Genomic DNA, 20,561 nt, shown 5'->3' on the forward strand with positions numbered 1-20,561 from the left:
AACAGGTGCTTAAATTAATACATTATATATATTATCTTAGAATTGAATTTTAGAATAAAAAGTAAAATAATTTTTATACTTTAATACTTTTAAAATAAAATAAAATGAAATATGTTAAAAATGAAAACTATGAATTCCAAGGTTTAATAGATTCATTAGAAATGTACTTTAATATAGATAAGTCAAAATATAATACAACTACTACAATAAAAAAATAAGAAATAAAATCACTTAATATGAATAATTTAAAGATGTATAATAAAATAAAAATATATAAAATTATTTAAAAAAAACTCTAAATCATTAAAAATAATATAAAATATTTTTATTTTATTAGTCATTTTTAAAATAAACCAAGTATTTCAGAAAACCTTAAATATAAACTAATTAAAATGTAATTCAAAATCATAAATTACATAAATAGAAAAAAAACTTTAGTAATAAATAAATAGACAAGAAAAATGTAAATAAAAATAGAATAATAAGAATATAAAATGTATAATACAGGAAAAAAAAAATCAAACCCCCATCTGGTCAAGTTTAAAACATTTAATCAGGGTTTTTTTTTTTTTTGAGTTTTACTGGATGTGCAGAACATCTCAGGAATATTTTTGTCCAGTTCAGACTGTCCTGACACGAGAGACAGAGAGAGAGAGAGAGAGAGAGAGAGAGAGAGAGAGAGAGAGAGAGAGAGAGAAAAGAAAGAGTAATCATATTTGAAAATGATTACCACAGCAGAGAGATTGTAATCAGAGTCTCTGTGTCTGAGCGTGTTTTGGAAAAATGGAAGGCGCCCTCCATAACTATGTTAATGAAAATGCTGACATGGCAGTCAGAGAGAGAGAGAGAGAGAGAGAGAGAGAGAGAGAGAGACAGACAGAGAGAGAAAGAGAGAGAGAGAGAGAGAGAGAGACAAAGAGAAAGACAGAGAGACAAAGAGAAACAGACAGAGAGAGATGGAGAGAGAGAAAGCTTGTTTTTCCCATGGTGGCGGCTGTGAGGCCACGCTGCAGCTCCTGTGACCTTCACGCTGCTGAGAAGACGTGTTCTGGTGACAGATTGTTTATCAGAAGAGAAATAAAACATTCTGACAGTCAATTGTGAGAAAAGGTGAGGAAACACACACACACACACACCCTTCACCTTCATCATCACATCACACACAGTGCTGAAATAAAAACACACTGAACAGTAAAATGAAGCGCTGCGGAGGTTCAGAGGCTCGACTCTTTTCCTGCCAGTTGTTTGGAGCTTTGTGTGTTTTTGGGTTTTGTTTTTCTTTTTTTTCCTGACAGACATCGCCCCGCCGTCCCCCGGCTCTGATAGGATATCAATCGAAACGTGCGAGCCGGTCGATCTCTACGAGACAGAGCCGACGGTCAGCCAAGGTCTGAGCATGCAGCTTTCGCACGGCTGGATCTGAAAATAGAATATGAAATCCACTTCGGGGCATATCGAAAATTCTGCAGACGAAACAGTCTCTCTCTCTCTGTCTGTCTCACTCTCTCACACACACACGCACACACAAACTGTCTCACTCTCTCACACACACACAAACACAAGCACACACAAACTGTCTCTCTCTCTCACACACACACACACACACAAGCACACACAAACTGTCTCACTCTCTCACACAAACACAAGCACACACAAACTGTCTCTCTCTCTCTCACACACACACACTGTCTGTCACACATACACTCTCTCTGTCTCGGTCTCTCTCTGTCTCCAACTGTTCATGATTTTGATGTAGGCAGGTTGAAAGTTTTTTGTTTTTTTTTTGACTCTGGATTCCACAGACATTACTCAGGCCTTGCTTTAATATTCCTCAGCACTCAGTACTTTTTTTTTTTTTTTTTTTGGGCGGGGGGCAGAAAATCATGTTTAGCCCTGCTGAGATATCTGACGGTGTGTAACACGTTGGCGACTTTTCATAACTTTTGCATTTTCTCATGTTTTGTTAAGCGATGGACGAAAAAGAACAAAAGCAGCCACAAAACGTTCTCGATTTGTTCTCGGCTTTTTACTCAGAATTCCAAAACCATTCTTTTTAGCTTGTTAAACACTCACACGAAGCCTCAGATTAAATGTTAAACACTCGAGCGAGCCTCGGATACGTGCTCGGTTCACGTGTTCCGTCTTTAATAAACGTCAGGGTCGAGCGCTTCCATCGAATAAAGCCGACTTCAATTAAACCTCGGCTCGTTACGTTCCGCCGAATAAAACAAGTCTCCGTTGCTTCAGTATGCGACGGCCGTCATTTCACATGCAGAACGTTAAAGATTAAAAAGGTCAGCAATATCAAATTGAGCACAATCGTTCAAAGCAAGAACCCTTTTTAAATTTTATATCTGCTTCATTTGGATCAGCTGTACATCATTAAAAAACCCCACGTTAATAGAAGTTCAGACTTGCAGAAGAAACTCATTTAAAGCAGGAAGGAGAAAGTTTGACGGCGTTTTATTGTACAGGTGCGACGGAGAGCGAAGACGAGACGTTTTTAAGAAGATTAACATAATTCTGGCTGCCGAAATGACACTGAAATGAGAGACAGAGTGACAGAGAGAGAGGAAAAGATTTAAAAGTTTGTCTTGCAGACAGCTTTGGGAAGTTTTTCAGACATGTTTAAGGATTAACCCCAGGTGCTCATCCATCTGCATGCTAATGCTAGTCTGGGGCTTGGCGTTCGAGTTTAAAGTTTCTGTCAACGTTCTATTTTCGAGCCAGATGCATTGTCTCACCTTCAGAAAAGTAAGGACTCCCAAGAGGCAGAAATTTAATTTGTATTTTTTATTCAGACATTAAAGTCTCTACAATCAACCCTGAGACGTTTAATTTTCTCTCCGCGATAAGAGACACGCTTATAAAAGCTAAACATGAAGCATTTCGTTTATTCCGAACGAATTTTCCTTCAAGAGGAGATTAAATATCGTGCAGCAGAATTTCCCGAACACGCTCGCTCACATTTTCCACATAAAACTTCACGATACAGAGAACGTACGCGGTCCTGATGGCTTTCGGCTTGAGATCCCGATGTGACGTCGACCCTGCGACTGGCAATAAATCAGCGCATGGAGAGAGAGCGCTAACCATCGGCTTTATGAGCTCATACGTGGTAAACGAAGAGAAACGGCATGTCGTGCCGAGTACCCGAGGAAGCTGTGGAGATGCAGCTCGTAATGTAGATGAGTCATCGGTGAGAGGAAATCCTGAGAGAGTAAGTAGTAAGAAGTCCAGAGGGAAAGAGCTCCCTCGGTCTGAGTCATCAGAGGAATGAGGATGACCCAGATTATCAACAAGGCAAGAATTATTAAACGAAGCTCCTGAGAAACTCCAGGAATGGATAGATGGAGTGCATCAGGGCTTTTATGGCTTATCAGAGAGAAAATTCCAGCCTCATTAGATGTCTAAACCCATAGCCCTATGTAATTAGGACTAAAGTAGGGGTGTGAAAACTTGCAGGAATACGTGAAGCAAAGCCTGGAGGTGGACAATCATAACTTGAATGTTCTGGAGTAAGATCTACACCTTGAGGAAAGAGTACTAAACACACCAAAGTGCGTAAAGAGTGGCAGAATGACCGATTTATTCCATACCTGAGAGAAACATAACACCATTAAGCAGGAAGTCAGCAAAAATAGTGTTTTAGTGTTGACAGAGATACGGTTTGACCTCGGGTCATGTCTTTATCTTCTCTGGATAACATGAACTGTTTATAATGCGGGTTTGAGTTGGACTACAAGACTGTCCTTCACTCAGTTTACTTTAATTAATCTGAGAGAGAGAGAGACAGAGAGAGAGAGAGAGAGAGAGAGAGAGAGAGAGAGAGTGAGAACAGAGCTCTCAGAATAAAGAACCAGCTCTCGAGACTCCTGGTTGTAAAGGATGAAGATTTCAGGATTTGAACTTGTGATGTCCAGATGATAAAGCATCTGGACAATAAATCTGCTTGTCCTGGGCGACTGATTTGTCCATTAGAGGTTTTGTTAAAAAAAAAAAAAAAAAAAAAAAAAAAAAAAAAAATTTAATTAGTGAGACCAAAACAAAACAAAAAAAACTGTACGAGTCGGTATAAAGCATCAGCAAGAAGTGCCTGATCCATCCAGACCCCTGGTTGGAGTCTTGTGGCTTGGTGGTGGTCACTGCTGCTGGGGACAGATCTGCATGGACAGCCCGTGATCCAGGGGACTGCTGTGGATAAAACCTCTGGGAGACAATCACGCCGTCTCTGAACTGCTGTTGCATCAATAAGCTTTCAGCAGGATGGAATTAGTGCTATAATGACCTCAGAAGCTACACTGACCTGTTAGTTCCTCAGGAGCTCTTGGTTGCTGTTGCAGAAAGGACATTATCAACTGTCCAGTGTCACCCAAACGAGGTTGAGGTTCCTCTCAGGGTTTCCTCCTCAGATCATCGCAGGGAGTTTTTCCTCACCGCCATCACCTCAAGCTTCTCATTAGGGATCTAAATAATTAACTGGGCTGTATTGCTTGAACATCACTTCATGCTGAAACATCAATCATCACAGATTCTCCTACTTAAGCCTTTTTATTGTTCATGTTGCTCAGTGGAAATTATGCATAAATTACACATATATACACAATTAACAGTTTTGCGACCGAACATCACGGCCATCATCACAATCTGAACTTTCTAGATGTATTTAGATTTGTTCCAGTACAAAGAAAAAAAAATAAAACAAAGAAACTAAAATGAACAACAGAATAATCTGTAACAAATGTACAAATTGAATTTGTGAATTATAAAAAGGTACAGGTACGCTACAAAGACGAGATTTGTTTCCCGCGTTCGGTAAGGACTAAAAGCGGGAGTTCATTTGGTTTTGAAGACACGTTAATTAATGGCACGGGAAAAGGTTGGTGTGGGGAAGCGATCAGATTGGCACTGGTGTTGGGAAGGGAGACGGAGGAGAGGGGAAAAAAAAAGGATTAGATGAAGGATACTCCATCTATAGAAGAGGCACTACTGACGGTTCTGAGAACAGGATTGGAGCGCTTTTACATTCAACAGTAAGAAAATTTACTGAAATCGTTTTTTAAGGAGATGTAGAAAAGTGAAGGCGGACATTTATCGTGACCTCGGTAGCATTATTAAGGTTCTATCGGGAAGCTTGGTGGAAATTTTTCATCACTTTATGTCTTGTGGTGTTCCATAACAGCCTCATGAACACAGCCTCGGGACGAGCGTGAACAACATGAATCTACATTCAGTCGACTTGAAGCCTCACAGAGGAGAAAGCAACTTATCTGTAGATACTATAAAAATAAAAAAAAAGTTACTGGACAATACTGTATTCGATGATAATTTGTAAAGGTTTCATCACAGCATTAAGCTTTTCCAGTACAACAGAAGTCAATCATATAAAACTAGAATGATTGACGGGTTCAAATGTTAGGCTCCGGTATTAACCGATGCTACATGGAAGCCACGCCCCATCTCCCTCTCTCTCATGCTCTATCATCTTACACTAAATAGAAGCCACACCCCAGTCTCCCTCTCTCATATGCTCACAGGTCAATTAACGTGAAATAAAATCTATCTACGTATATAAGACTTCACTAGCATTTAAAAAGCATATACTTAACATCAGGTAGCTAAATCGAGCTAGATTTAGTTATACAGAGACTAAAAATGGTGAAAATGGGCGGCAATTTTTTTTCCAAGAGAGGGTAAAAATGAATGAAAAGTTTGACGGAGAAATATTAAACAACTAAAAAAATTAACCTTACTCTTTAATAGATGATGTAAGTGTACTGTTATGTGTATATAACATTATAACTTCTTCTCTAACTCTCCTTAAACCTGAAATCGATTCTGGATGAAGAAGAAGAAAAAAAAAAAAAAAAAAAAAAAAAAAAAAAACATTGCACAAATTCCTCGGAATACTCAAAAGGTCAGTAGACATCAGATTTCCGGAAACTGGAATGTGAAATCTTGGATCCTCAAAACCCAAATAGAACCTTATAATACTACAATCACAGACGACGGATCTCCGGAAAGACGGAACACTTCATTTTGATATGCTGTGGTTATAAAAAAACTACACCGACAGAATAACAGCACTGAAACGTATCACTGAACCTCAAACAATCCTCCTGTACGATGCATGATTTCTACAATTACACCAGAGAGACATGCAGAGGAATTCCCATATTCTGGAATTTTGGAATTTTTGGGCATAAAGAGGGAATTTCACAGCCGTGATTATTTTAAGACTATTTTATAGTTGTATAAGTCACTGTAGTTTGGTTCAAAAAAACACATCACATACTTTAAGGCTTTTAAAGTACAAACCAGTCAGATCTTACACACACACACACACACACACACACACACACACGTATACATTCGTATACACGCATGAAATAGAACAATCTACATATTAAGAAAAACTATCCAGTTTCTCTACATACCAAGAAAAGTGTTTAACTTTATCAGTCATGTAGCAATGTGCAACTAGGTGTGTATGACACGGGACGGGGAACATGGAACCGTGTTTACTGACGACACGGAGCGACAGGAACTTGTGGTACTACTAAAAAGAACCTAATTACATATCATACCTTAAAATCCGATATGATACACGATATAAACCCCGCTTGTGTGAATCTGTGTGAAGAGTTTCAGCTTGCTGTAGTCACACACACACACACACACACACTCTCGCCTGTGGTGAGGTGGAGATCTGTACTGTCCAGAGTGAAGGATGCTGGAATTAGGGAACATTCCCAGATCATATCCTGCCTGTCTCCTGGTCCTTTTCCTCCAGCAGGTGGATGAGTTGGCTGAAGCTCTCCTTCACTGCATCCATGTTCTCTACTGTGCTTCCCTCGAGCAACCAGCTCTTCCCCCGAGCCAAAGGTTCCAGCTCAAAATATTTCTTTATCTGTGTGAAGAGATGAAACGGGAAGTTAGAGAAATGTGGCATCTGGACAAGTTATTTCAATTGAAGGATATGCAACCAGATTAAAAGGTGTTACTTTTGATCACCTAAAAATGAGGTGGTCTGCCACCAGAGATACTAGGTTCAAAACTGTTTAACGTGTCTAGATGTAAAAATGAGGACATGAAGCCGAAATCTACTTGTCTGTCTGTCTGTCTATCTATCTATAACTAAAAGAACTCTCCCTGCTGTTCCTGAACTTTCAGAGGGAACTAAACATAATAAATATATCCAGCCGAACCTGATGCCTATGATGTGGACGAGGAGGACGTCTCCACCGCCACGTCTAGGTCCTTCATGGTTCTAATTTCTATCTCTGGCATACTCTTCAAAAAGGAAGGAAGCTATCGAAAACAAAACAAAATACAACTATTTCAGACATGTGATCTTGCTGTGATCTTGTGAACTCTAATCGGTTCATCTGCTGGTTATGGTGATGCTTCCACAGAAACGTTCGAGCACTTGTTCTTGAGATGAGAATCTCGTACAGACACACGGACAGACCAAAAACGAGTACTGTATGACAAACAGGAGGAAATCTGTTGAGGAAAAAGCTTGCTTTAAATAAAACCTGATGAAAAAATAATCCTTGTTATGTTTATGGACAAAGCACAGAGAAGTTTCTCTGTTCAGAGTTAATAATAATAATAATAATAATAATAATAATAATAATAATAATAATAATAATAATAATAAGACATGAAGCTCTGGTCAGAAACTAAACAAAACCACATCACATTAAAAGCTAAGAAAGGGATTTTACGCAGCTGGATCTTTTCCGATTTTATGTTATAAAGAACACAAGCAGGCAAAACGAGGGTTATCAATAAGAGTTCAAACTGAATTGAAGTGTTGGGTTTATTTAACATTCATGGATTTAAGCTAAGTCTCTTCTGACATCTTCAGTACTAGAAGTTTACGCTTAAACAAGACAAGCTGAGAGAGACGACAAAAAAAAAAAAAAAGAAAAAAAAAGATGAGGGCACGACCGGTTGCTAAAGAAACTTTGCATAACGTTTAATGCAATGGAAGCAAAGTATGTCTCCATCATTTAACAAATAATAGAAAATAAAAGATGTGCAGTTTTATTAGGAACGTTAGGGTTTATTAGGATGTTTGACTTTAAGCCATGCTGTGTATTTTGTTCATTATTTAACAAATTGCAAAATTTACCATCCGTGTAAACGGATTTTTACATTTTGGATTGTGCAATCGGAGGATATTTCTATGGCCAGAAATACTTGCATGTAACATCTTGCATGTCCTTTTGGAAAACAGCAGTCGTAATAAGTCGGCTTTTAAAACCTTAATCCTACGAAAGTACAAATGTTTCCAGTACGAGGCACTGGGCCATGAAGAGATTTCAGTATACCACCGAAAGTAAAGAGAGTGCCAGATACTCAAACGCAAGTCCTAGAAACAGCATGAGTCGATCAACTTGGAAAACGCTGGAAAGAGAGCATGAGAGAGATCATGAGAGGAGAGACAGAGAGAGAAAGTTAATGAATAGTGATTTGCAGAATCAATTGTCATTAACTGCTTTGGCAATACCGCTCAAAGGCAGTCAGAGCACAAAGCCACTAGAGAGGTGAAGAAAAAGAAGAAGAAGAAAAAGAATAGGATTGCAGAAACACGGAATACTTGGCCAACTTTGAGGTAATACACAGTGGACCTATTAAGGAACTGCAGTATTAAATATTCCCAGGGATGCAATATCCCGAAATGAGAGCTTACTGCTGGTCGAAAGTTGAAGGACAACAATGGACCAGTCCAAAACCTTGCTCGTTCTTCCATGGCTTACTCAAGAAACAAGCCTCAGGAAATTCCAAACTCTCACACTCAAAAGCTAGCATACTAGATATAGCCATCAACAGCCATACAACAGATTCTCAAAGATAATCCAGAATAAAACTGGATGGTCTGACATTCTGAAGTTAACAATCAAGCTTGATGTTCAAGAATATCACAACACTTACATTCCCAATTTCCCGGAGATCACAGAGGATGTTACATTTGCTACGTACAATGGAACGCTGGGCCAATCACCAACACATTAATCCGATAAGTTGTTTATTAGTCACATATACATTACTGCACAGTAAAATTCTTTTTTCGCATATCCCATCCTTGGGGGTTGGGGTCAGAGCACAGAGTCAGCCATGATGCAGCACCCCTGGAGCAGGGTGGGTTGAGGGCCTTGCTCAAGGGCCCAACGGTGGCAGCTTGGCGGTGCTGGGGCTTGAACACCAATCTTCCGGTCAACGACCCAGAGCCTTAACCACTTAAGTTACCACTGTCCCAAAACAGCACGATTCCCTTACCGGGAATCGAACCTGGGCCGCAGTGGTGAGAGTGCCGAATCCTATTCGCTAGACTAATAAACTTGTGAGAATACTTGCAAATATATTTCTTGGCTAATCATTAGTTACACTAATTGGGTAAGGATTCAATTTAATTTTTTTCAATTTCAGTTTGTGCTTTGTGCAAAGCGCTTTTAACAAAAAGCCTCGTCTCAAAGCAGCTTTACATGAGAAACAACATAAGAAAACAACAAACACAAACAGACAAACAGTCCTAGATGTTATCCCAAGTGAGCAAGCCTCAGGTGACTGAGGCGACTGTGGCAAGGAAAAACTCCCTTAGATGGTATGAGGAAGGAACCAGACTCAAAAGGGAACCCATCCTCATTTGGGTGACAGTTGTGTGATGCAGATACAGCATGTGTATAGTGTTATGTAAATCCATATGGAGGTTGTTGTCCACAGCGCTGCTTTGAATACCCCAATCGTCACAAGCAGAACCCGGCTGGAGCTGGTCCATCTCCGGATGCCACTGGAGGCGGCACAGTCTCTGTATGCCTCGGGATGGGTAGAAGAAGGGAAACAATGGAAGAGCATTAGCGTAGTTGCTGTTCATGATATTAGCAGTACTAGATGAATGTGCATTTAATCAGATGTACTGGAGCACAAGGTTATGGGATGTGTTAGATGTATGCCAGGCCAAAGAGAGAAGTCTTTAGTCTATGTTTAAACTGGGAGACTGTGTCTGAGCCCCGAACACTGTCAGGAAGACTGTTCCAAAGTTTAGGAATACGAAAATGCTCTACCCCCTTTTGTGGACTTTAATATTCTGGGAACTACTAGAAGTCTGGAATTTTGTGATCTTAAAGAGGGTGGTGGATTGTAACGTGTTAGAAGACTGGAGAGATAGGTGGAAGCTAAACCATTTAGAGCCTTGTACAGAAGTAGAGTCAATTCTAAACTTAAGAGGTAGCCAGTGCAGGGATGATAATATTGGGGTTATATGATCATGTTTTCTTGACCTGGTAAGAACTCTGGCAGCTGCATTCTGGACTAACTGTAGCTTGTTTATTGAAGATGCAGGACAAACACCTAGTAATGCATTACAATAGTCCAGTCTGGAGGTCATGAATGCATGAACTAGTTTTTCTGCATCAGATACAGATAAAATGTTCCTAAGCTTGGCAATATTTCTAAGATGGAAGAAGGCTGTTTTTGTGATATTGTAAATATGATTTTCAAAGCATAAGTTGCTGTCTAATATTACGCCCAGGTCTTTCACTGTTGAGCTAGTGGTAACAGTACATCCTTCTAGATGCAAGCTGAATTGCGAGAGCTTCTGTGTGCTAGTTTTTGGGCCAATAAGTAATATCTCTGTCTTATCAGAATTTAGTAATAGAAAATTATCGGTTATCCAATCTCTAATATCTTTAACACACTCAGTTAGTCTAGACAAATTGGTTATATATCTCCTCAAAACCAGATGAAATATCTGGGTATCATCGGTATAACAATGGAAACTAATCCCATGCCTTCTAATGATGTTACCCAGTGGAAGCATGTATACAGAGAAAAGCAGAGGTCCTAAAACTGACCCTTGTGGGACCCCGTATTTCACTGGCACTACACTAGACAGTTCTCCATTTAAATCTACAAAGTGGTATTGATCAGACAGGTAGGATCTAAACCATTTTAATGCCTGTCCCTGCATACCTGTGTGATTCTGTAAGCGATCTATGAGAATATTATGATCTATAGTATCGAATGCAACACTAAGATCAAGCAGGACTAAAATCGAGATGCAGCCTTTGGTCCAAAGCTAAAAGCAAGTCTTTTGCGATTTTAACTAGTGCAGTTTCTGTACTATGATGGGGCCTAAAACCTGACTGAAATTCAAGGATATTGTTTTCCTGTAGGAAGGAGCATAATTGGGCTGACACCACCTTTTCTAATATTTTAGATATAAACGGAAGGTTTGAAATCAGTCTGTAATTTGGTATTTCATCAGGGTCTAGTTTCGGTTTCTTAAGAAGAGGCTTAATAACTGCTAACTTGAGAGATTTTGGGACATGGCCTAGATATAACGAGGAGTTAATAATATTGAGATTCCACCAGTGTGTTCCTCCAACTTGCTGCTCTACACTGATATCCGGTGATTTTGCATGGATGTGGTGCAATAAAGTGCTGATGATCTTATAGCAGATAATCCTAGTGCCCCGCAGTCCAGGGCCCAGGGTTCGATCATGAGATCCATTTTCTCCCACCTCCCAAAACAGTGTCCCGCTCACTCCTGAATGTGAATGAGGTTGAATGTGTGTATGCATGGTGCACTGTGATGGACAGGCATTACATTCAGCATGTATTCCATTCTCATGTCCTGGGAAAGGCAAAAAGGAAACAAAACACCCCGCAGACTGCCGTAGACACCCCACACCACTGGACAGTCACCACAAAAGTCTCAACATGAAGCTGTAAGGCCACACAATGTGCCGAGAAAGCAGGTGGTGATCATCTGCACAGAATGATAGCACAAACAAAGAGTTTACTGCGGTAATCAAGAACAACACAGGGTTCTGGACTTTAATACAGAATGTCATTGTTGCCGTTTTTTGCAGAACATCTGTGGCACAAAACAACACAGCCAAAAGCACAAGCAATAATAGGGCTGTTTGGGAAAAAATCTATTCGCTTGAGCCAAGGCTGAGAAGACAACAAAATTACATTTTAATAAAACTGTCCATCTGAAAGGCAGCATCTAGAAGTCAAACAGAGACCTCAATGTTAGACCAACAACTCAAAATGTTACACCTCCATCCTGACCTTTGACCTCTGGCCTGACCTCCAGGAACCATGCAGGAACAAAACAAGGCAGATTAAAAACAAGCAAAACTCCTCCAAAAGCTTGCAAAAGTCTCAACTCATGGTGTAACCAGGCTGATATTTCAGCTGAATCAGTAATATAATTATCACCGGTCATGCTTTTGCAAGTTTTAGATTTGTGGATTATTTTCAATGCTTTCCATTGCACACATGTTAAAAAACAAAACACAACCAAAAAAAAAGGAACAAACTGCATGCCAAGGCACCAGATTTAGACAAGGCCAAAACACCAGGCTGATGGAGAAACACACTACTTGCATGCTTTTGCTGCAATTCTGGAAGTGGGCCTGTCATCTCCTTGCCTGATTGATGTTGCTCCAATCCCTCTCCACTGCATACGGAGGAGGCCTAGTGAGCGTACACTTCTTTACCCTGGCCTCTCATGCCCTCAGCTCTATCAAACTCTGACATTGTACACAGGCATCACTTCAGTGTCGCCTTCTCATAAACACCCCATCTGTCCTGACAGGCAACGGACAAACAACGTCCAAAAGGGAGAAACAGAGAGAGAGAGAGAGAGAGAGAGACCTTTAGGGAAGGAAAAAGAATAATCAAACAAAACATCCTTTGAGGCAAAGTGCCCCTATCATGCCAAGAATGTTGATTAAGATTTCCGTGTGTGAGATTTCATTGCTACAAATGGACACAATCCTGAAAAGACTTGGAAAGGACAGGCGTGTTTGTCTATTGTCTGAGTGCAACAGTTTGTAAAAACTGAAACGCAACAAGGAAAAGAAGGCGATGGGAAGTCGGAATGTCGAGCCCGTCCAACGCCGAAGCGGTGAAACGTCAGCTTGTCGTCACCACCTTGATAATAAACTGTCTGGAGACAGCCGGGGTAACAGAGGGCACGGACGCTGGCAATGATTCTCTTCACGTATCAAAAGAAATGGCCTAATATGTGCTGCTTAACGTCTGGGGAATGGACTCAAGGTCTTGCTGAAATGGGCTTTGACGCAAACTGGTGCGCAAGCCAAAAAATTGCACTAGGAGTTACATGAGCGTGGATCAATCTGTCAGAGAAATAGCAGCTTTAGAGTTAGTTCAGGTCAAAGTTAATAAGGCTTAGGAGAACTAAAAATTCAATACCATTTATTATTTTTGAAACTTTAATGCTTCAGACAGTGATCTGTACTTAGAGCACTGGAATTTGCACTTGTCTAAGAAGGAAAGATGTCACAAGTACAAGCCAGCCATTTTGTTTCCAGCAAATTAAATAAAGCGAGGCTCTAGCGAGATGTGATGAGGCAGCATTTACTACTTTTGTCCTTCAAGAATGGCATGTAACCAATTGGTATTTCACTCTGCTCAATTCCACAGCGAAACAGGATCAAATTCAGACAACACGGTGGAACTTAAGACAGCCGGGACACGTCAATACTACTTAGCGAATAATGCTAACCTGGCTAAAAAAACCGTCTGCAGCAATATTGAAGCAAATTTCATATTGCTGAACCCAACATTTAGACTGGAGGAGTGAGATCGCTGGCATACGCTGGAATGATCACTGGCAGTATTACATGTCAAACTGATGCTCTGGTGGCAGCCTGGAGATGACCGTGACAAATGCTGCATTAGTGGAACTGGTGTGAGTCTTAACCCTAACCCCAAACCTAGATTAACCTAATTTCAAAATGTCACAAACATAAAGAAACTTTAAACATTGACTTTTCCAGAAGCTAGCATTAAAGATTGCACAAGATTACATCTTGAATGAATAATGAAATGTACAGCATGATGCTTCTACCCAACTGTCTTTAGCAGCTGAGGTTTAAAGTGACCAGGAAATGAAAAACGGGTGACGTTACTTGGCATTTACTTGTTTGACTGTAGGAGACTAGAAACTCTAAGTGACTTTAGGAGAGTTATATGACAGCTTTGTGCTTTGTTTATTGTGCTTTGTTTCGTCATGGTACCCGAGTGTTCCCGATTCAAAAAGCCATCGTTCATCATCAGGTCACGTTCATTAATCAGCATTGTAAAAATCATTCTACTGACAGCAAATCGATCCTTAGTGTAGCAGACGGGGAGATCTGGAACAAGTTTAGTTACATCACCTCAAAGTGTAATAAACCTTAAACATTACACCAAAGGAAATCTTTTCTTTCCCTAAAGTTAATAAAAAGAATGCTTTGTTTCTTTCTCTGGGTTTTGAATGATGGGGCAACTACAAATTTACAACAACATGGACGTGAGCACTGCTCGTCCCGGGAGCCTGGGCTAGCGATTTCACCGCCGCCCCCATATCCCCGATGAACCGCAGAATCAGGAAACCCTGTAGGTAATCTCTGTCTATGCAACACTTCCTCTTGTTAACTTTAAGCAAATCAACCATTATGGCCTTGACCGATGCTGGTTTCGGTTTTGAGAGCTTGTCCCAGTCCCTGGCACTGCGGTAAGACATCAGATTCGGGGTGGCATTAAATCACGTTGCCATGTACATTTAGACGACCCACTCGATCATACTTAAGAAACACTTAACAGACTCCATATGCAAACGCACCACGGCTAAACAGATCAACAAGCGGAACGGCAAAACGTGTCCCTGAGTGCTGACAGGTGACCCACTGGCGAGCTCATGCGTACACGTCATCCCCTCGATACGATCAAAAACGTCTGAAATCCATCAGGCAACCGTAGCAAATGCAGACATCCCACCCACACTCCAAGTATTCTTCCTTTCATATTGTTGCTCCTGCAAGATGTAACAAAATTATAGCTCATGACTGATTTGGCTCGTTACCTCACAGCACACACGGAGCAATAACAGATACATTCAATTTCCCCATTTTTCCAAGCCATGTGCACCATGTAGTCCTGCTTTTTTTAAAGATAATTAATGTCAGGAACTCCAGCTTGGACAGCCTTGACATTCCAGTGGATTACCTTACACTTAACCAATGGTTTCCTCAGCAGAAACACCCAGAGGACTTGCACATTTTTGTCTCATTACACTTTTTCGCTCTCAACACCTAAATCAGGTAATTAAGCGCTGAATATCTGGCACAGTTGATTTGGGAGCTGGACTGGAACAAACATTTGGACTGGCTGAAGAGCCCCGAGGACTGGGTTGGGAATCACTGGGCTAGATCAGTTCATCAGCTAATCATGAGCTAATTACCAAGTCCCCATGAGTTGAATCAGTGGCGTGAGAGCAGGAAGCTCTGCTCTACAAGATGGTGTTGTTCTGTTCAGAACCACGAGTATGATTGGCTTTCACGGTCATTCTTGTAGTTCAACAAATCTAAGGACGCATCAATAGCATTACTGGTATCAGGTATCCACCCGATGCTGTGCTTATTTACTCGTAAAAATACACTCTGATACCAGCAACTGATACCAGCTGTTACCGTGTGATGTAATCCTAGTAAACACCATCATGCTGATGAACAAGAAATGACAGTGATCTGGATGGAGCGCTCACCAAATAGACTCAACAGGAGGAACTACCACACTTTCTCATAATTATCATGATAAAACATCATAAAACTCAGCACCAGGTGTTCTTTGCTAGCTGCAATAAAATATCTCTAATTAGAGATTGTCTTCTCCAAGACAAACCTTTTTTTCCCTTCAAGCTAACTTATGTACCTGGCTTCTGTACGGACATTTTAACGACTGCTATTTAAACCAGGAAATGTCCATCGATGTGACGTCAATTATGGATCAATACTCATTTCAGTATCAGTACTGGAGCTGGTATTCATGAAAATACTGGTATTAGGCTTGTAAATATATACACATTCAAAATGCCATTGAGACATCACTCAACAAAACCACTAGGCTGGCGATCGAGAGATCCTACATAGCTTGCGGCATGGCTAGTTGCATTCCTGCGGCTCGAGTGCGTGTTAAGACTCGTTTCTGAGCAAACCGCAGAGCTGTCCACGACTGCTCAAATCCTGGAGTTCTTCATTTACATACATGGAACAATATTTCATGGAGAGCTGCAGAAAGGTCTGTTGTTGGGGAATTCTCCAAGGAGCAACATTCCTAATGAAGTAACTCGTGAGCTTTAGCCAAAGATGTGTTCATGTTTCAAAACAAAAATGTGCTAGCCAAGCAGAGTGACTATATGCTTTCTCATATGTGTCCATGGAACTCTTGCTTAACCACTGGCATAGGACTCTCTCAATCTGCATTGGGACGTTTAAGAGCCTGATCGGAGGCTGCCGAGAAGTCCGAGAACTTATGCTCTACGTTTTTTTAATATCCCTGCAGGACATAACAGTTGGAGCTCTGGTTCTAAAGCCTCTATATTAAAATACTTGTTTTTTAAGACAATATTTCCTGCAGCCAAAACCCAGTTAGAATACAACCACATGGAAACCATGAAGAAATGCATATTCCATTAGGTTCCATTTGGGGCAAGTGCAACAGTAAAAAAAAAAAAATCACCCTGTCCAATTTCTGCTTTGCCAACAATGATCTAATTAAAGGTGGTGCTAATGTAAAAAGGGGCGGAGTTTGGATCAATATGATATTAATAGGGGTGTGTGTGTCATATAATGTCTAAAATCCTGCTAGCTTGATGTGATTTCCTCACACAGCAGCTTCCAAATGTGAAGCTATGCTCATACACCACAGCAATTTACCATATAATACAATTTAATTTATTAATAAAGAACATCATACGTTTTTAGTTACATTTAATGTTGTGGAACATGCAGGAAACATCCTGTTATCACTTACGTTATAGCAGCTACAAACAGTCATTCTTTCACCAGCATATTATTTTCATCCCTTGAAAAATGAAAAAACTTCATTTAGGATCCCATCTGAAGAGCATCCAGAGTACCTGACAGTGGGCTGTTACTATAGGTTATGATAATGATAAATAACAATAAATGTATTAGAACCAGCGCATTAATATAAACCGCTCACCATTCAGAAACCAGAATTCTTTCCATAACGCGTCTATTTCTTCCACAGTTTTCACGGTTTATGTTCTGTACATGATTTATCTCTCAGAACCTGATATACCCGTGTACATGCACATATTGAAATATATATACGCCTCCAGGTTATACATCACCGTTTTCTGTAGAAACCGAACAGCATCACTGGCTTTCCAAAGCTTGAACATCCTGTACGACTTATCGCTGTAGTCGACGAGAAAAAAAATGTCAGCGTGATTTTTCATAGTCAAGAAATTGTTAACAGTTTTGAAAAATATAGTTAAGATAGAATCCAGGCGAACAAAAGGTCAGAGATAACAAAAACCAGATCCAGAGAGAGAGTTTTATTCAAGTCAGCTTGATTTCCTGCTTTCAGTGCAATACAGTTGGCTCAGGGGGCCAGCGGAGTATCAGATTAACATGTGGACTGGCTTTCAATTAATAAAAGCAGTCATATTGCAAAATAACATGAAAAGGTTTTTCCTGTTGTAAGTGCTGTTAAATAAAAAGCAATAAAACGGTGCTAGACGTAGGTTATGGATGTGGACGAAGATAGAGAGTTATGAATTGTAAACACATACATTATTACAGGACAACACTAACGGTCTTCAGGATGATCAGACTTTATCACTAGTCAACATCAAGATTACCTAGAACTTCCAGCTTCTTTGATAACGGATGAAACAAAACGTCCACAAAGCAGGGATAAGTAGTACCAGCATGATGCGTGATAGTGTGCAGTTACATAAGAAAGTGTTTGAGTTACAGTGATGTCTGGAGTGTTCATAACTCATTCGGACAGTTATTCAAGGCCCTCGTCCCAGAACATTAAAAACACATTATGGGGAAAGTGGAGTGGATTTTCACATACCTTTTCCTACGCTTAACAGATCCTCGAGCCACATACTTCACTCCTACAGGAATGTTCATGAGGTTAAAAACGTCTGTGCGCACTTCAGAAAGAATTGTTAATGTTGATGGAGATGAATGCGAGCTGGTGGCACAAGTTTGGTGTGATGTGACTCCTAGAGGATAGCACAGATTTGTTGCAACATTGGCATTTTTTGGGAAAGAATTCCTTAACACACTGACCCGGTTTGTCTCGCACTCCATCTCGCACGCTCACGAAGATATAACCTGACGTGTTTTCACACACGTAGGCAGACACGTCCAACCTCCGGCTGTTTAGACATGTGCCCAAGACATGCAAATCAAATTAGTTGAAATATATCTAATTAAGCAGCGTAATAGGGCAGTGAAGCTGGGAAGACTCAAACGGGACATGCAATCCAGTAGTTTGGATGATGTCTGGAGGAAGCAGTTACTATCACTCATCTGGAAAAACACCCAAATTTAAGACGTAAATGAAAGTGACAGCATGGACTTCTTTATCCAAGCCTGGGTTCCAACTTCTTCCTGAAGGAAACTGCTAATGTACAGATGGCAGGCGGAGCTGCTTATGATCTGAAAAGTGACCAGTTCTGCCAACTGGCTTTAAATAGGCTCTCTCCAGTGCACCATCTACTCTACTCTACTGAGCCAAACGTTTGTGGACACCTGATCATCACGCTTGTGCTTTTTGAACAATACATTACAGATTAGATCTCTGTTCTGCTGTTATAATTAAAAAAAAAGCCTAGGTTTGGCTGTGGGAATTTATGTTCAATCACCTACAAGACCATTAGTGAGATCAGGCACTGAAGTCGGTGTTTCAGCTCATGCCAAATGTGTCCAGTGTGGTTCAGGTCAAAGCTCTGTGCAGGACACTCGAGTTCTTCCACTAAAACCTTGGCAACCCATGTCTTCATGGAGCTGGCTTTGTGTATTCGCATGCTGGAACAGACTCTTAGTTTCAGTGAAGGAGAATTATTAAGCTACACAGCATATAAAGACATTCTATACAACTGTGTGTTTCCAACTTTATGGCCGCAGCTTGGGGAAGAACCCCCAAGACCCCCATGACTCCCTACAAGTCCTGAAAGGCCTTAAAAGTATGCAAGATTGGGGGAAAGGGGGTGGGGTTTCCAGGCTCAGAGCTGAAAACACTTTCACAAATGTCTCCAGATTCAAAACAGATTTGATTGCCGCGGATTATCGGGGCATGTTTTTTAGCTGATAGCTCACTAGAACACTCTTGATCCTATAGAAAAAGCATAAAGATTGGTAGGTCTAGTAATGCGACCAGAGTAAATGCCTCTGGACATGAAATACCATGCAGAAATAGTAGCATGTCAAGCCGTCCAAGCAGGCAAATTTTAGTTGCGAATTTAATCATGAAGTCTGAAAATCCCTTAATACTTGAGGACCTTCTGTTCATTGAAATTTTTTTGTAAGTATGTTAAACAGGGTTACGGTTCTGCGTGGTCCAGAGCTTATCTCGGGAACGCCAGGTGTGAGGTCAGAATACACGGTACATATGTTCACGCACAGGGACAATTTACCATGGCTAATCAACCTAGCAGAATGTTTTTGGAAGGTGGGAGGTAGAAAGTTGCAGGAAACTCTGCAAACAATGGGAGAACACTGACTGTATACCAAGATCAGGATTAAACCAGGAAGCTTCAAGCTGCGAGAAGACTACTACTAGAGCTGTGCTGTCACTTCCAGCATTTCATAAAAATCCATCTGAATTCTTGTTCAACTTTTAGTTTATTCTATACGGGAAGCTCTGAGTCTTGCGAGATGTGACAACATTTCAACACGTTTCCATCCAAGACCAGTCCCCTAAGGCTATTAACACAGTATCAAATCTAATTATTTCATTTTAAAAAGCTACTTGAGAATGTTTTGATTCACACCAAACCCAAAAGAAGCGCTAGCAAAAAGGAAAGTGGATACCTCAGAGTCAGAAATTCCAACGTTCCCAAAGTTCCCAGTTGTTTTAAGGACAGCAGGAGTTTGGATTTTACAGAGATTTCATCTTGGCAACTGACTACAGATCAGTAATAACTTTTATTAAATTTAGCACATTTCAAAGACTCTTGAGACTCATGCACCATTGATTTCCTCACTTCCTACTTTCTGTGACTATTTTAGGCCGCAAGTCCACCTGGTGTCTACGCGGGTGGTTCTGGGCACCATAGCCACTGCACAGACAGAGCCGATCCACATGGTTCGAGCGGTGACCTCTCTCACTCGGCGCAGAATGGCCAAGTCAGGCTGCCCGCCACGGGCGCACAATAGCGTCTGGGTCGGCTCGCTTTCTCTCTGGGCCAGACAGACAGTCCTGTCACAGTGTACCCTCCTTCACAACACAACATGGCCTTTGTCTGCATGTCTCAAACGCAGCTTTCACGACAGGCGAGAGAGAAGAATTCCAACTTCCTGAGAGACATTCTTCAATAGATGGCGCCTGATGGCAATGAGCAGTTTTTCCAGGATTTTCTCAGAATGCTTGAACAATTTGGGGTCCAATGTGGTCAACAAGTTATATAAAGTTGCATAAAGCTCATTACGTGTTTTAGCTATTCTAACAAAAACAAAATTGGACAACTGTTTATGCTGCATTGTGTGGTG

The 20,561-nt window shown here is 40.7% G+C and overlaps 1 protein-coding gene across 2 annotated transcripts in view; it reads right to left on the minus strand.

Moving 5' to 3' along the window:
• Positions 1–4,046: 4,046 nt before the first annotated feature.
• Positions 4,047–20,561, minus strand: part of arl15b (ADP-ribosylation factor-like 15b) — a 53,457-nt gene continuing 36,942 nt past the window's right edge. The window contains exons 5-6 of one of the 2 annotated variants that reach the window (XM_058411632.1): positions 7,209–7,311; positions 6,773–6,910 (exon numbers count right to left, since the gene is read on the minus strand). In XM_058411632.1, the coding sequence (XP_058267615.1) occupies positions 7,216–7,311 (96 nt within the window). In that variant the 3' untranslated portion in view covers positions 6,773–6,910; positions 7,209–7,215. Of the gene's footprint in view, positions 6,911–7,208; positions 7,312–20,561 lie in introns of both variants that reach the window. The other variant, XM_058411630.1, reaches the window with a different exon arrangement.

Source organism: Hemibagrus wyckioides, linkage group LG16 (genome assembly GCF_019097595.1).
Source record: "Hemibagrus wyckioides isolate EC202008001 linkage group LG16, SWU_Hwy_1.0, whole genome shotgun sequence".
In the NCBI taxonomy this organism is placed as follows: Eukaryota; Metazoa; Chordata; class Actinopteri; order Siluriformes; family Bagridae; genus Hemibagrus; species Hemibagrus wyckioides.